At 41.9% G+C, this 18,282-nt stretch overlaps 1 protein-coding gene across 2 annotated transcripts in view; it reads right to left on the reverse strand.

Annotated features, from left to right (window-relative positions):
• CNNM2 (cyclin and CBS domain divalent metal cation transport mediator 2) overlaps window positions 1–18,282 on the reverse strand; it is a 141,560-nt gene that overhangs the window by 10,644 nt on the left and 112,634 nt on the right. For both annotated transcript variants that reach the window (XM_036111525.2, XM_036111524.2), the window contains exons 2-4: window positions 13,329–13,472; window positions 10,223–10,360; window positions 8,021–8,190 (exon numbers count right to left, since the gene is read on the reverse strand). In XM_036111525.2, the coding sequence (XP_035967418.1) occupies window positions 8,021–8,190; window positions 10,223–10,360; window positions 13,329–13,472 (452 nt within the window). The remainder of the gene's footprint in view (window positions 1–8,020; window positions 8,191–10,222; window positions 10,361–13,328; window positions 13,473–18,282) is intronic.

The raw sequence follows: 18,282 nt of genomic DNA on the forward strand, positions 1-18,282 counted from the left end.
GAACAGACGAGGGGCAGTGACTAGCTCCAGAGGCAGGATCCCTTAAGAGAGGAGGGAAAGAAGAGGACAGGTAGGGACATAATACTCGGAGACTCTGGTGAACAATAACCCAAGCTCCGATGGTACAGAGCTTGGCAGTTACTTATCCATTTCTTCCTGCACTAACCCTTGACCTTGTATCAGGTAGGTCATATATACATATGTGACTGTCTCTGTAGTCGTAAGCTCAACCGCGGCTGCAGGACCATCTTGTAACCTGAATTTCTATGGAGAAAATCAAGAGGAAGCTTCAAATGCAACAGAGCCTCATCACGACTTCCATCTTTATGGGTCTCCAGTGGATCTGGATCATTTGTTTTACAAGCTCCAAGGCCTTTTGTATTCTGTGTCCCTGCAGATGGGCGGCCGTTCACAATTCTTTATAATTTTCATCAGAACCAGCAGGGTAATAGGCACTCCCCAAAAGACTGTAGATAACAATACGGGGTGCCTCTTGGGAAGGAGCTTTTCCCGGGGCAGTACACACACCACAGGCACGCCCGGAACCCTGGCCAAGTCAGCTCAAAGGCAGAGGATCCCCAATTCTTGCTGTGTACTGGAAACACCTGGGGATTTAAAAAAACAAACAAAAAAACATGATGTCTGGCTCCCACTCCCAGGCATTCTGATTTAACTCGTATGGGTGCAACCTGGGCAGTAGGATTTTAATAAAGCTCTCCAGTTGATTCTAGCATGTAGCAGGTTTGGGAATCGTTGCTACAAGGCTCTGTTTGTGAACAATGGCCCCAGCTCCGGAGCCTCTGCGTACCCTAGTCGCTCAGGAAACTCCCCCGTAGTCATGGTGGCTGTCTGCAAACTGCACAAGGACAGCCGCACAAAGACTCAACGCTCTGGATCCCAGCCATCTTAGTTCATCCCTCTGCCCTTTGGGACGCGCCTGCAGGTTGGGGAGGCTCAGCCATCCCCAGCGGCCCACCAAGCTGACCTCAACCAGGCTACGAGGCGGTCCGCGGGGTCCCCGGCTCCTCGTGCGTGGATTCCCAGAACTAGTAAAATACACCTCCAGCCTCAGAGACGGCAGTGCTGAATTTTTATTTCATACAGATATTCTTAAAAACGCAACCATCTACTCTAACCACCATTTTGCTTCAGACCAGACATCTTCACCCCCAAAATACAGAAAATATATAATTTCAGAACAGACAGGTCTTTAAACTGAATATATGTAATTTTATGAAGATCTTGCTGCAGCTGTCTTTATTTTTCTCACTTTGTCTCAAATGGGTGAAAACTTTGTCAAGCATCAGCACGAAGGAAACACCGTGCCAGACACATTTTCCTTCATTTATAAAACATGCAACGGACTAAAGGATCCCATGGTTCTTTTGATTCTAGCTTTATAGGATTCTACAATTCCATGCTTTGAAAACTGCCCATCCCTGTACTCCTCACTACAGAAGTGAAGCTTTTCTGGCAGGCAGGTTTTAGAAACATCCAGTAAACATTTTTTATTCCTGTATGTGTGTCAATGGCTCCCCAAAATGACCATTTCCAAAGAGACCTACCAGTACACAAATCGAAGCCGCCCCCACGAGGAAAGGGCATGCCTGGCCTCACAACCAATCAGGTGTCCTTAGATCAGGACTTTGTCTGTGTAAGGAGCTACATACCGACTTCCGAAACATGCACAAATTTACTCCATAGTCTAGCATTAGCGCGCACACACACACACACACACACACACACACACACACATCATTACAGCACATGACGGGCTCCCAAAGGGAGAGCTCGGACTTCATGGTTAAGCTGACAAAAGAGAAGGAAGGTCTCCCTGTCTCAGGCAAAGCTGGCTTCCCAAGTAAAGTTATCATCACAAGCACCCTAACCTTTCTTTGGAAGAAGGTTATTAGGGAACTCTCCTCAAAGCTCCTAAGCATCCAGAAAGTACTCAAAGCAGTCTTGTGCTGTACCAGGCCACAAGGTGGGAACCTGTGCCAGCCTCATTGGCACCAACAAGATCAAGTGGTCAGCGAATGGCGCAGACTCAGGGAGACCAAAACTCTCTCAGGCCCCACATGCCGGGCATCAGTGCAGTCTCCTGCTCACCTTTGGGTTCTTTTTAATTTTTTTAAATATCACCATCACAAAGTATTCCGTGGGGCTTGACACCTGAAAGGACGTAACTGAATCCCAGCGGCGTGAACCCCGGCTGAAGTTCACCAGCACTGCCCTGTAAGAGGGGAAGCATGACCCAAAGAGGGTCTGTTCTGTGGCTCAAACGTTCCCTAGCAATTGTTTTCCAATCTGGAGTCCAGAGATGTAGTCTTCGGATGGCAAGTTCCCTTCATGAATATTTAAATTTTTAAAAAACTTTTGATGGTCAAAAATGAATGCACACATATTTTGGACCATCTGGTTGACCATTTTCTAACCACATGCCACCACCAGAGGTCAGCGCCGTGCCCTGGGGCTCACAATTGCATGGTAAAGTTGTTCTCACTACCTGAATCAGCATGGCTAAGGCTTGCCGCTCAATCAACTGGGAGCTTGTAAGAAATAAGCAGCATTTCAGACTTCACCCCAGTCCTACGGAATCCACAAGTGATGTGCGTGAAAGTGTGAGGAGCACTGAAGTGGAGAGAAAGGGACAGAAGAGGACCAAACATCACAAACCCAGTCACACCCAGCAGAGGCCAAATAACAGCACAGCATCCTGCACAAACATTCAGAGGAACCCAAACTGAACCAAGGGCTGAAGAAGGTCAGTCATGGCCGGGCACACGGAGCCCCAAACGTGCTGAGTGCAAAAGAGCCCGCACCAGAGCCCCTGCCTTACTGGGACCAGTGGTACTTTCCCAGCAGCCAAACAAGGTCCCTGACACATTTAAAATATTAATTACAAGTCTGTTTTGGTTTATACAAATTCTAACTCAAAGAGCGCAAAAGGAGCTTATACCTAGTTTTTATTTACACATATCTAAGTATAATTTGTTAAAAATAGGGTCAACCCTGGGTATCCGAGTAATTTTTTTTTTCTTCAAAATGGGTGCTATCTGTGCTTGACTCGGGACTAAAGATTATTCACTGGGACACACAGACCCTACAACTCAAAAATCCTCAATAAAGCTTTGGTATTGAAGGCTTAAAGTCCTCTTCCAATAACAGGTGAAATGGTTCTAAGTAATGTCAAGGGATGTGTAAGCTCCAAGATGCTACCTGCCACCCCCACAAAGGAACAGATTTCACTCTACAGGGAAAACCCCTTCTGAAGCCCTGTCAGAGGCCCTGAAGAGAGACGTGAGTGGGACAGCTGAACAACAACAAAAATCTGAGGCATGAAATCAAGCAGAAAAATTAACACCAGGAAAAAAAAAAAAGTGTTCCTCTTATTGATTCTGTAATTGGCAAAGAAAAGAGTTATTTGCTTTCCTAGTATTCTTTATATTTCGTATTTTTTCAAAAAAATCATAATCTGGTTATGTGATGTGAAGGAGCAATTATATATATATATATGATACATATATATGTAATTCCAAAAAAATATATACGTATTTTTTGCTTTAGATATTTTACTCCCCAAAGGACCAACAAATCCTTCACTGTAAAATACCAACTCTGTGAATTAGAAAAACGGTTTATAGTAGTTATAATTATTGTACACACACTCTTGATATTTTTCTATGTGCTTTCCACTTCTTTCATGACTAAATGATGGTCTCATCATGTGATTAATATAAGTGGTTGAGACATATGAACTGCTACTACTTTATAATTAACAAATTTGCTATAAATATGTTTGCATAGATAACTTTAGCAAATAATTTCTTTAGATGCATGTGTATGAGGGATTGTATGTATGTATTCCAAAAAGGAGGCTGTCAGTTTAAGGATATGACTGATTTTGCAGCACTTTTTCTTTTCTTTCTTTAAGATTTTATTTATTTGACAGAGAGAGACACAGCGAGAGAGGGAACACCAGCAGGGGGAGTGGGAGAGGGAGAAGCAGGCTTCCTGCTGAGCAGGGAGCCTGATGCGGGGCTCGATCCCAGGACCCTGAGATCATGACCTGAGCGGAAGGCAGAAGCTTAACGACTGAGCCATCCAGGTGCCCCACCAGCACTTTTTCTTTTTTGTTCACTATTCACCATGGATTTTTACAAAGATTTTTTTTTGTTTTCTAAAATTAAAAAAATGGATGCTTAATTTTGTCAGTTGCCTTTCTGATATCTATTGATAGGAGCATTAGGATTTTTTTTTTCTTCACCCCTTTCCTAATTAACATGGCATATTTTGGTTTTGTTGTTCTTAAACTAGTCCTGCATTCCTAAAAAAACCTAATTTAGTCAGTCACAGTGATTAACTCTTCGGGGACGTTGCTGTTCTCTAACTGCTACCTTTTTAGTTAGGAAATCTTACGATCATACCATCTTGGCCCATTTGTATTATACAGAAAATGAGCTCCTCCAAGTTTCAATTTTTTTCCAAGTGATTTCTTTGAATCTAGCTGTTTTAAAGGACAAGAGAGAACTTCTTGTTTTGTTGTTTTTCTCTTTTATCACATGAATTACATCAGTAGAAAACTGATTTTGTTAATCTTTTAAAAGAACCAAATCTTGATTTTATTTATGGGCTTTAAGGCTTTCTCATTAACATTTCTTTCATGACTATCTTTATTATTTAATTTGTTCTTTTCGGTTTGTTGCGGTGTTCTTTTTCTAGATAATTACAGACTTTTTTTCCTTATTTTAGTACTCAGAATAAAATTTCTTAAAACTTTGACATACAGCATATAAGGTATTATTTAATAATGTCTTTCATGCTGTTCTCTGTATTTTATGATATTCTATATATTTTCACTCTAATTCAGTTGCTACTTAGGGCTTATCAGCTTGATGTTAATTATATTTTCAACATTTCTTTAAATAGGTAATACGTGCACCTGGTAAGAAATTCAAATTCAAAGGGAGAAATAAGTCTCCCTTCCACCCTATTCCCAGTCCTCCAAGTCTCCCTCCTTAGAGGCAACCACCTGTGACGACTCTTGGGTAACCTTCCAGAGAGATTCATGCACATACAGATGCACATGAAACACGTGGGGGTACATTATATGCCCTGTTCTGAGCCTTACGTATAAGCCTTTGTAAGAGAATTGGTCACCATTTAAAAATGGCTTAGTACTCTTCAATTATGTATTTTTAGGTCCAATTTTATTTCATTATGATCTATACAGGTGGTTCTAGAAATTTCTACCTTTCTGAGTTTAGTAGAACTTATATATGACATAGCAAATCATCAACTTTATCAAAGTACATAAAACTTTTTAAAAAGTGTATTTTCCTGGCTTTATATTTAATTTTCTCCGAATTCCTGTTAATTGTATTAGTCAAGTTAAAACACTTTTTTCTTGGTATGCTTACTCTTTTATGATGGTGGAAATTATTTTCCACCAAAATTATATTCCTATCCATTTCCATGGATACACACATCCATGAGTACTCGGTAGGTCCTACAATTTACATGAGTCCAGCAAGGTCCCAATTATCGAAAGGATAATTAAGGAGGTCCTTTTTATTTGAAAACAACTCAGTAAAAAGCAGGATGTATGTGTTTTGTTATTTCAGACATGTCGAGCCAATAAACTTTTCTTTCAGTGTTTATTGTGCTTTTATCACTGTCCTTATTGATTCTCCCCCAATACATCTTAGTTTAAAAAAATCTACTTTTTCAGATAAAACTTTAGGTCGTAGCCTTTTTATACTTATGGAGTGGGAGGTATGTGCCCAGTAACTTACAGAATAATTCTTTTAAGCTTAAATGGTTTACTACTTTGAATAAATTAGACTTTACTTCATTTAAACTCAGAGCGATGGGTTTCTATTCATAATTACATTCCAAACATCAATGACTTAATAGAAGAGTTTTTTCTAGTGTCTGCAGACGGAGGGCAGCTCACTGGCTCCGGGGCCAGGAACGGAAGGCAGATACTGAAGCCTGCTTCTGATTTAATGCTCTAGCATGCAGAGGAACATGCCCAATAACCTGGCACCAGTTTCCAAAGTTGGGCTAGGGACATTTCAGAGTGGAATATATTTTGTAAAAGGTGACAGCTGTGCTAGATTAACAGGGGTCATGGTATTTCATTTTCTTATACTCCGGGTACCTCACTCAGGTAATTGGCTCGCTGACAAGAACCTAATTTTCCCTGAACTCCATAGTTTAAACCCCTCCATAAATCCTCTTAATCCAGCACATACACTATTTACAAAAACCCCCATGATATCATCAGTTCCACAATTCAAAAAAAAGAAAAGAAAGGTCACATTTATATAAATACTTAACATGAGGTAGGTATTCAAATACAGGTAACACACAAATGCCTTACCAAAACTATCTTTAAAGATTTAATTGTAAATGCACGGGGAGTATGGAGTATGAAGTCCCTCTTCCATAAAATCTATTTTTAGATCTTTCAACCAGGAAATGGCTTTGTTATTCCCCCACAGAGCATTCCTGAATCACAGCTTCATACAGACTAACTACATAAAAATCGACAACTGAAAGATACATAGTTTCTAATATGACTCCTGAAATTCACCATGTCCGTCCTCAAAGCCCTCCTTTAAACAAAGTGTAATCCAAAATTTAGCGTAATTCAAAGTTTCTCTAGGTTTAAGGAATATTCGCATCCAGTTTTTAGGAGAAGCACACATGTCTTATTCCCTCGCTGCAGTACATAAACTCCCTACAGCCCCCTCAGAGGTGCAAGTGTGTCTATCTCCAGAGAAAAAGAAAAACACAGCTCAGGGTTGAATGAGACTAAGGCTAATAGAAGAATCAGCATATTGAATTAGAAAACCTGCAAAGAGATGTTTCCACGAAAGAATGTATGAAAGTGGTATGTAACTAGTTACCGCACAGATTTTTCTACAGTTTCTTACTTCTGCCTCCAGACATCACAACAGCACCCAAACAGGGACATGAGCACAACACTGTGCAGAGTTTCCCTCATCCAGACACCTGATAAGAGTTGCTTTCAAATAAAAAGAACCTCCTTAATTATCCTTTTGATAATTGGGACCTTGCTGGACTCATGTAAATTGCAGGACCTACCGAGTACTCATTATACTTTTCTAATGATCCCTCCCATTCATACCTAGGAAATCACCAAAAAGTAGGAGAATGCTTAAGGGGCTAGGATTCTTGTACTGAGTAAACTCAGACTTCCTGTAAAATTCTTCAGTAAGGAGGTACAAGCAGTCAGTAAAACCAGCACTTCATTCATTGTACTGTTCATCTTGGTCTCCATGTCAAGGACAGTGTTCTATCAAATGAAACTGTGATATAATAAGGGCCTCCTATCAACTCCTGCACCAAAGCCCCTCAAGGAGGGTCCAGAATGGATGGACCTTCTCACCTCATACAGTGGATTATGTTATTAGTGAGAAGGAACGAAGTTTCCATTGCCAGGAGAGGCTGTGATGATTACATTAGTTCCTCTGTAGAACAGTCTGGTTAGTAACCAGGAATAAAAATAATAAATGTATTAATTTGATGTTGTTAAGGGAAGAGATAGCAAGTTACCTCTAGGAAGTTGTAGACGACCAAGTCCTAACGAAGAGTGGGAAAAAGAGAAGACGATAAAAAGAGGACCCCAGGAACTCATGACACTTAAATTTCAAATGCCCAACCAAGATTTGGACGTGTACAGGTAATTCTCCAAACTCTGCCAAAAATATGAACAACTGAATTCACCATTCTTCAAATGAATGCCACCATGCCTCAGCAATCAGTAAGTGCCCTTCAGTATTGGAAACTGAAGTAACTAATGACATTGCTTTATACTGAAATTATTTTACAGAGAGGAAAACAGGGGGATGAAATCCTCCCGTGTATCAGGTGACCCCGGAAGTTAAGTATGTGAACCTTGACACACCCATTAACCTACAGAAAAGTCGCCTCAGAAGTGGAATGATGGGTACTCAGAGAGATCAAACAACTATTGAATAATTCTTCTGACCTGCAAAATGAGAACGAAGTAGTCTACAGGTTTGTTTCGCTGGTAGAGGTAGTATTCTGGGGCTTTCTTGTTCTTCTCATCATACTTCAGTTCCTGGATGACATTGGGGTGCTTTAGCAGCCTTAGAAGGATCTTCTCTGACATCTGGGATGGGCTAAATGCTTCTACTTCTATAGATATAAACACAACTTGATATTACACTTCAAATGGATGGAAAAAAATTATACTAGTGATTAAGGAGTTTAGAATATAAGAATACTCGGAATAAAAGCAACACAGTATGGAGTAACGACACTTCCGTTTGGTGATCCACTGGGGGCAGATTACCTGGGAGAAATTAGAAAATGCCGAAGTCTCGTATTTGTTTAAATGCTTCCTTTTCAACCTGTCATTGGTTTCAGTTCTTATAAAATTACTCTAATTTTCTGATACAAATCACAGTCAACCAGAAGCAGGCTCCTGACTGCCAGGACACCCTTCGACAGGCCACAATAGTCTGACTGTTCCACAACAGCCGAAGGAAGCAGCAAAGGTCAGGAAGCATCTAGGTGTGGGTTAGTACCAGGTGCCCAGACGAAGTGCTCATTCTCCCACTCCACTACCTGAGAGAGTCTGGCAACAAAGGAAGGCGGAGATTCAGAAGAGAAGCAAGGCACGTGCACACAGCGACATGCACTCCAACTTGCTAACTAAAAAAATTTTAAAATGCGTATCTGTATTGACAAAGGAATCCATTTTATTTCCAGTAACAAAACTCAGAATTACTGGCTTAGGGTCGCTCCTACTGAAAGTGGACTTCACGGTACCTCAGAGGTAGAGTCGGAGAACATTTAATGTTAAAGTATGGCTCTGAAATGATGAACAGTATTACCAGATTCAGAAAAATAAGTTAAAGATACTGTTTATATGTTTAAAAAATTGTTTTCATGAGGTGAACCGTAAGTTCTGTACTAGCTTCTGTATTAGCTTTGATAATAACAAAATAAGGTAGTACATTGTAGAAGTTTTGGAAAACACGGAAGAAGATAAAGAGGAAAAGAAAGTTACCTATGAACCCACCAGTCCGTCCCTCTGAGCGGCTGGTGAGCACGTGTGCCTGTGTGGACGTGTGTGTGTGTGTGTGTGTGTGTGTGTGTGTGGATGTGTGTGTGTGTGTGTGGACGTGTGCGCGCGCACGCACGAAAACAGTGGTCTTACAGCTTTGTGTTTTTTTCTCACCTCACATTAAATTATGAGTATCTTCCCATGTCAAAAGTATTATATTGTGAGCATTTCTAGGTCTTAAAGAGCACATAATATTCCATCGCATGGCTACTGTTAGCCTTCTTTTCGAAATATTTTAAGTATGCTGCATGCAGCTGAAGGGCCCTGGATGCCCATCGTGGACACAGACGTCTTCTACAGGCCACTGGGTACTTTCCGATTTTCTTAGGTTTCCCCTGGCCAACAGAGCTCACCCTTCACCTAGAGAGCCACTTGGGGATGTGAGAAGGGTTAGTCAGTCTCTTAAGTCCATTCAACCTTGACCTTTCTGGAGCAGTCAGTGCCGGCTGGATTGGTGGTTTTAATTAATGTGAACGCTTGCCTCCTGGAATGGGCCCAAGTTAATCGGACTTGAAGAGGCCATCGAGAAATCCATGTCAAAGCGCTTAGAGTTTCTGATTTCATCGACATCATCAAAGATAGATTTAATTCTGAAAAAATCTATTTTTCTTCTTTGCAAATCATAGCACCCAGGTCACCACTGATGTCCAGCTGTTCTTCCAAGGCAAGCTGGAGAGAGAATTACTCAACTGGCCGACACACAGCCAGGGGCTGTCTGATCTGCACTGCCAGCCCACGCCACCAGCGGGCTCTCCCCCGGACCGAGCTGGAAGCAGATGACCTGGCCTACGGTTCACATGCAGTGTGGCACTAACATTCATCCTTACCTTTCAGACCAATTTTAAGTTACTGGTCCACCCCTGGTAAATGTCTCAGAGGGTTCATGCCGACACTGAACACAGGAGAGGAGAGAATTTAAAAAGAAAAAAACAAAACAAAACAAACAAAACAAAAAAAAAACAGAAAACAAAACACAAAAGTGGCATTACTTATCACCCCATTTCCCGGTCTCCACCCCCAGCCCACCCCAGGCAGTGGTGGGTGAGAAACACGGTCCAGGGTTCGTAGAGATCTCAAACTGCGATAAGCGGCACTTGCCTGTTGCTAGGAAACGGTGCATGGCCAGGAGAAGCTGGGGTGATATTTTCACCTTCATCTCGCTGTCTGTCTGTTTAAAGGCAGAAAAGTCTTGCTTTCTTTCCCGATGGGCCACTTTCTTTTTCGTTCTGTTATCAGCTGACAGAAGAACAAGGAAAGATAAAAGGAAATGCACTCGATTAGATCAGGGCTCTTTCTGAATGAAAAGGACGAAATCTGCTGCAAAGGCTAGGCTACCTCCAGACCGCGGGCACTCTGCGCACCAACGCCCCCCGGACAGGGGAGGAGAGAGAATCCTCGTCAAATCACTGCAGCACAGTCATGACCCAGTTCAAAGTCAGGCAACCAGTATGAACGATAAACATGCTCCACGAAGGTCTTTAGAGCCCTTGTAAGTACACGACTGGGCAGCGGGGACGAAACCCTCACACAAGCCGTGTAACCCCAGAGCAACGGTACGCAGCTCGGAGCGCACACCGTCTCCTGCTACCCGATGTCACCATGCTGCGGGGAAGAGTGATCGCTGGGTGACAGAGGACACAGGGAAGTGTGCCCTGCCTTTCAGAGGCTCCTAGCCTCTGCCGAAACAGGGAAAACAAACACTCGCACAAAACCTCTTCAGAAACAAGAAAGAATGCTTTCGTAAAACATTTTAACAATATCTGTTAGCTTCGTTTCTAGCCCAGACCCTGAGATCCTCAAGGTCAAGCAAATATGAAGAAGGTCATCCAGAGGAGAGGTCGGCATACTTCCTTTGTCAAGGGCTAGGTAGTAGTTCAGGCTCCGGGGGCCATACAGGGTCTGTTGTAACTGCTCAACAGTTTTTTTTTTTTTTGCTATTGAGCAAAAGCAACCATATGTCAATGAATCAACATGGCTGTATGCCAATAAAACTTTATTATGGACATAGAATTTGAATTTCATATTATTTTCACATGTCACTAAGTAAGTATTCTTTTGATGTTTTTCAACAATTACCAAATGTAAAAACAAACAAGAATTCTCAGCTGGTGGGCTATCCAAACACTGGTGGCAGCTACGGGCTCCAGTTCGCAAACCCCTGATCTAGAAGGTGTCTAACACAAAACCTTTTTTCCAGTATTTTTCTCGACAAAGAAATGATCAAGAAAAAACTTGGTTAAAGACAAGACCTCAATCGCTCACTCCTTTCCCGAGAATCATGAGTCCGTGCATTATTACCATTTCATGCCTACGGCCAAACAGACTAATTACCAGGCTTGTCCTGGGGAGAGGGAGAGGGCAATTGTAACTTATCATTTTCTTCTGTCTCAAATTCTTTTCAGAATCAGACAGCATAAATCAACACCGAATTTCAAAATAATTTTCTAATGGCAAATGTAGTCATCAGGCCTGATCACCTGTCGACCTTAAGAATATACCTAAAATCACGCATTCAGCATTCCACCCAGTAAGGCATGATAGGCAACAGTTCTGTGTGCAATTAGTCTAATGGAGGCTTAAAAGACATTAACTGAAAAGCAAACATAAGATCTCCTACATGTCTTAATGATCCTTCTTATGATGAGTACTACCCCTGAGGAAATGAAAAAATATAAAAAGACACACTTGGTATTAAAGTCACTGTAAGGAAGGATGAAAAGAATGTCAACACACAAATAACAATATTCTTTATTATGTGACCTCTGACTACTCTCCAAGTTTCAAGAGGATAGAACACAATAGGAACTGATGATTTTAAAGAACGCGCTAATATATATGTGAGGATAGAGTAAGGTACATTTTTAGAAGCAAGTCACTACCTAAATATCAAGTTTATCCTTCTAAGGGTACATGGAAGACTCTCATTTTTTAAAATGAGGAACATTCCCATCTAGCGGACTGAAGAAAAATCACTCTATTTCGGGGCACCTGGGTGGCTCAGTCGTTAAGCGTCTGCCTTCGGCTCGGGTCATGATCCCAGGGTCCTGGGATCGAGCCCCGCATCGGGCTCTCTGCTCAGCCGGGAGCCTGCTTCTCCCTCTCCCACTCCCCCTGCTTGTGTTCCCTCTCTGGCTGTCTCTCTCTCTCTCTGTCAAATAAATTAAAAAAAAAAAAAAAAAAATCACTCTATTTGAAGCAAGGCAGGCCTTGTCCCAGGCGCCCCAGGCCATTTGAACAATCCATTTCCCTTCTAAGTCATGTCTTAAAAGCCAAACAGAATAAACAGAGCCCAGGTACTCTTCTCTGTCCCACCTCTGAGAGTCCCAAACATCTTCAGGCAAAAATGCACCTTTCCCATTATTAATCTCTTGAAAGGGTCCTGCTTTACTAAGAATGAGGCTGAAGAAAAAGGTTTAAACTCCACAGTCCAACAATCCAGTTGTGGACGTCAATGAGACAGGATTCAGGTTCAATACTCAGCCCAGGATCAAGTTTACCCCGCACGCAAACACCAGTGAAGCCTCCCCTCCCTCCGCTCCAAGCCAAGTGACTCCTACCCGCTTCACCCCTTTCCCCTGCCCCCAAAAGAAAACAGAATAGCAGAGAAAGGGTAAAACACATTCTTATTGTGTACCCTACCCTGTCCTGCTTCCTATCCCTCCCCCTCCCCGCCACTGCCCCACAGCAAACCGACACTCACAAACCTCACCCCCACCCTGGCCCGTGGGTTCTGGAACAAGGACATTTAAACAGCTGCAATCCATCAATCTAACAAATCCTCCTCACAAGTACTTGAATTGGGGCCTTATGTAGAAAAAGAAGTTTATCTGAATACGATTGCCTTAGTTGTGGAAAATAAAAATGTAGTAAAGAACGATTCTTTTTCCACACGTAGAATTAACGTAAAAACCACGAAGGGAGTTTTCTGTTCAGGGCAAGTAACGCCCTGATCCATGGTTAGAAGAAGCCGGCTTTTAAAAAAGCAAAAACAAAAACAGAACACTGCCACTCGACATCACAGGACCTGCCTCTTCTTCCCCCCTCTGATGAAGGGTCTGGAACACACGGCTAAGTGGTCCAGAGCCCACACACACAGCAGGTAATTAGAGACAGAGGCAAGTAAGCCCTGGAGACGTGAGAGGACTCACGAACGAGATGACAGAAAACAGCCAAGGTTCTGAAAAATCACACTCAGAATACTCACTGTATAAATCTGTTTCATCTAGAATCTCGGATTTGATGATTTCCTCAATCACGTCTTCTAATGTGACGATTCCCAGAACTTCATAAAATGGGTCCCCTTCTCCCTCATTGTTCACTCGCTGCACGATAGCCAGGTGAGATTTACCTTTAAAGAAAAGAAATCAAAGTTTAGGAAGGAATTTTCTGAATTTCCTGAAGGAAGTTTTGTACAGGATTACGTTAAAAATAGCGGCAAACACAGATACCAGATGACCCAAGTCCGCATTTCGGCGTTTAAACATGGTGCGAAATAACCACGAGCAAATGGAAAAGTTTCCTGAGCCATCGAAAGCAAGATGATTGAGCCAGAAGAGCCTCGGCTTCTACACACGTTGGCTGCACACATGACCATTTGCTTCCTCATGGGCTTGGTCTTCAATCATGTCAGCCCTTCCTTTGTGACCTTATAGCAACTGCTACTTTACTTCAGGAGAACAGTTCTCCAAGTGTGGCCCGTGGACCCTTAGGGATGCCCAAGACCCTCTCAGGAGGGCAGCGAGGTCAGACTATTTCCAGTGGAACACTAAAATGTTCCCAGCCTCTTGCACAGTGCTGGTATTTGAGCCGATCAGCCAAAGGCGCCCGAGCACAAAGCGAGGCAGTGGGAGCAGACGTATTCTCCGCCACCACACATGCACAGGAAAGGGGGGGAAAGTCCATTTCTCTTCAGAATGTCCCTCGTGAAGATGTAAAAATTAATTTCATTAAATCTTGACCTTGAGTACTTGGCCTTTAATACTCTACGTGGCAAAAGGAGACCCACCCTAAAACACTTCTGTCGCATCCCGAGGTACAATAGTTGTCTTGAGGAAATGCACTTGCACAACTGTTTGAACTGCAGGTTGCGCTAGCCACGTTTCTCACTGGATGCCATTTTTACCTGAAGGATAGGTACCAAACTGATGGTATTTAGACTTGGATATCTGGCAAATATTTCTTTGAAAATGGACAAAATGAGCCTGCAACCTTAAGGAAAACAACAGCAGTATTTGCTAATGATAAAATTTAAGCTTTCACGGGAAAATCGGAATTTGGGGAAACTTGTATCCACCACAGGCCTGAGAACTTCTTGACAAAGAGTTTTCTGATGAGAGAACAAGTGTGAATTTTATACTGAATAATGAAATGGGTCAACATTTCAACGATCTACATAACTCAGTGAACCAGTATTTTCCAAATGACCATGGTAATGATGAGGTTACCAAATCATGCACAGGTAAACAATCTATTCAGAGTACAAGACATAACAGATTCTTTTTTCCTCTCATACTCTATTTTTATATTTTTTAAAAGAAGTTTTTATTTAAATTCCAGTTAGTTAACATACCGTGTAATATTAGTGTCAGGTGTACAATTTAGTGATTCAACAACTCCATACAACACCCAGTGCGCATCACCACAAGTGCTCTCCTTAATCCCCGTCACCTATTCCCCCCATCTTCCTGCCCACCTCCCCTCTGGTCACCATCAGTTTGTTCTCTATAGTTAAGAGTCTGTTGCTTGGTTATAACGATGGATTTCTTGAACTTTTTATTTTGGAATAATTTTAGATTTACAAAAAAGCTGTAAAGACAGTACAGAATTCCTGTGGAGCCTTTCCTCGGTTGCCCCCATTGTTGACATCATGCATTACCACACCATATTTGTAAAACTAAGAAACTGACAATTGATACAGTAAATTCCAGACTTATTTGGGATTTCACCAGTTTTTTCTATTAATGCCCTCTTTCTGTTCCAGTATCCAATCCAGAGTACCACACTGCATTGAGGTGTCATGTTTCCTCTGGGTTCTGACAGTCTCTTAGTCTTTGCTTGTTTTTTTATGACCTTGACAATCAAGGAGTACTGGTCAGGAATCCTGTAGAATGTCCTTTGATTTGGGTTTGTCTGATGTTTTCTCGTGATTAGACTGGGGTTCTGGGTTTTCTAGTTACATCATATCAGGGCTTACACGACAGCCACGTGACATTCTCGAGTTTCTCCACTGTCAAGTTACTCATTTTTCTTCTTTCCCTCATTCTATCCTTTGGAAGCAGGTCATGAAGACCAGCCCACCCTCAGGGAGGGGTGAAGGGTAAAAATGAAGCTCTTCTTCCCGGACTAGGGGAGTACCTACATATATTATGCAGAATTTTCCTGTAAGGAAGATTGCAGACCAAAGGATTTCAATTTAACAGTGCACCCAAAGTCCACTGGTAGTTTCAGATTCTACACAGCAACTAACCTTTAAAAAACTACCACTTGTGGAGTTTTGGTATAGTATCAAAGGAGGATATTCCCAATTGCCCAAGAAGGCTGTTAAAATATCCCTCCCCTTTCCAAATACGTACCTATGGGAACCCAGATTTTCTGCATCTATCTCAACTAAAACATATACTGCACAGACCGAATGCAGAAGATGATAGGAGAATCCAACTAGGTAATAAAGATGCAAAAAGGTAACACAATTGACTTATTTTTGTTTTGGAAAAGTGGTTTTTAATAAAAATATTATTTAACGTTAATGTAGTGGACCTATTATTATCCTTCAAAAATGAATTAAGAGGCCCAGGTGTTTTATATTACTCCATTTTAATTTCAAATACAGTAAATATCAAGAGATAGAACCCACATAAACAGAAGTTCAAGGGTCCTCAGCAATTTTTAAGAGCTTAAAGAGATCCAAAGACAAGAAAGTTTAAGAACAGCGGCTACAGAAGACAGCCAGAAGGGCAAGGGAAGAGCAGGTGCCCCGAAGCTGAACAGTCCTGGATTGGAACCCCAGCACGGCCGCTTCCTCACAATTACTAGCTGTGTGATCACGAGCAAATGACAGAACTTTCCTGAGCCCCGGTCTCTTAAAACCAGGCTAATGATAACTGCTGCCACATACAATTGCTGTGAATATCAGAGACAGTGTCGGGGATCCAGCAAGGACAGTGGCTGGGAGCCCCTGAGCAATCAAAAAATGGTTAACTCTTCCTCTCTTTTTAACATTCTTCCTCAGTTCTAAGACACCATCAACTTACTACCAGCTTATTTGGAGACAAGAAAACCCACTATATTAAAAGCACACCATGATTAAAAGATGCATTTCCCTTTCAGAAAAATCTTTTAAGATAATAATGCACCTCTCAAATACCAATATTGGTTTTCCTAATCCAAGGCATGTGAGGCATCTGAAACAGGTCCTTGAGTTAAGCCAAGAAGACATGATCTGAAAATTTCATGCTCCATTAACATGTGTATTACTTTTTTTAATGACAGGGTGGGGATTCTTTGGGGCGGGGGGGGGGGGGGGAGTCCTTTAAATAAAGTTTACTTAAATCTTCAAATTGGGTGAGTTCACCCAGACACAACCAGCTAGACAAACTAAAAATATTCTCTGGGGGCCAGGTCTGATCAAGTTCCCAGCACTTACTCAGAAACTGGCTTTAGTTTTGTAGGTTTGTTGGCCCTTTTCTGCTCTGCCTCAGACCCCTTTACAGGCATCAAGGAAGCCTAGAAGCTTAGATTGTTAGACAATTAGGCATCCTAACAATTTTCATCCTTAGCGTGCTCATGCTCAAAGAATGAAAATATTTTGAGCAAATGAGACGAGGAGGGAAACTTATCAGCAATAGATATAAACACTCATCAGGTCACGTCACTGCTACCCTGGTCCATTCAGGCCGGTCACTTTCTCACATCTGCTTTCCCAAGGACCCAAACATAAGCAGTTAAAAATTCTTGGTGAATGCTGTCTGTCGAAAGTTAAATTCTTTTGCTATTCCCAGCTTGTGATCATTTAAAAGGAATTTTCCAAAGCAAGGTCTAATATTAGACTCAAAATGAAGTTTCCATTCCACTGAGGCGCTATTCTCACCAAAGTAACTACCGCATAATCAGATTGTCTTGGAGCAATTCGTTTAAATGCAGATGGACATACTTGAAATACCAGCTCGATAGCACCAGCAGATCTGACTGGAAAGGGCCATACTGGAGGAGAAACTATTCATGTGAGTTAGGTTTCTTAGACTGAAAATTACTAAGTTTTCTTCCAAGCTCACTTGTAGGCTTTCATCCCCCCCACTTCCAGTGTTGAAACTTCTGCATCTGCCCCAGAGCCACATTCTTTTAGCTTTGCAATTCCTAGTGACAAGTCCTGTTTTCTGAACCTTCTTCCAGGTAAGCAGTACAAAAGAGAAAAAATAAAAAAAAGACAGCCCTCCTGTCGGATCACCCTTCGAGGGGAGAGCAGGCTGGTGCCTGTATCCCCCACTTTAACCATTTGCCGCAGCGAGTATGGTCTTCAGGCTCAGCCATGGAGCGATCCAAAGGAAAAGGTAAACTTGTCAATAGAGAAATTCTAAAAACGGAGTTCAAATAACATCCTTTTTCACCTGAGTGTGGGAAGAATTAAGTCAGGATTAAAAGCAGAAAAGCAACTTTGGGGAAACTAATGAGAGACTAAGTAAAAAACTAGGAAACATTATGAACTAGTGGATACTTAGCTTCCAAAGAGATGAAAATATAGCAATCAGCAAAATATGTAATTACAGGCATTAAATAACACCAGAACTTTTTATTATCAATAGATTATTAAACAAACTTGATAAACTGTGTATGGAACAAAGCATACATGGTGTCACGATTAGGACTTGGAGAGAACCCTTTCTGGCGAGCTGGAAGAGGTTTTGTGGTATTCCAGGCACTTCGAACTGTCGTGAAATTTAAACCCCTAGCCTCTCTTCCTCCTGATCTGGTTCTAGAAATGGAGGAAAAACAGGTCACTAAGTCAGGCTTAAGAGAACCTAAGCAGGACTGTATTCTGACTATAGGGTTCTAGGAGACATCCCAACTCAAATCCAGAATCGCGAGCAAGTTATTAGGAGGTAGTAACCTAGATTGTTCATCTTTCTTTAACTGCTGTGTGTTCAAGGCAGGGCACTTGCACA

The sequence above is a fragment of the Halichoerus grypus genome, chromosome 7 (genome assembly GCF_964656455.1).
Source record: "Halichoerus grypus chromosome 7, mHalGry1.hap1.1, whole genome shotgun sequence".
NCBI classification, from domain to species: Eukaryota; Metazoa; Chordata; class Mammalia; order Carnivora; family Phocidae; genus Halichoerus; species Halichoerus grypus.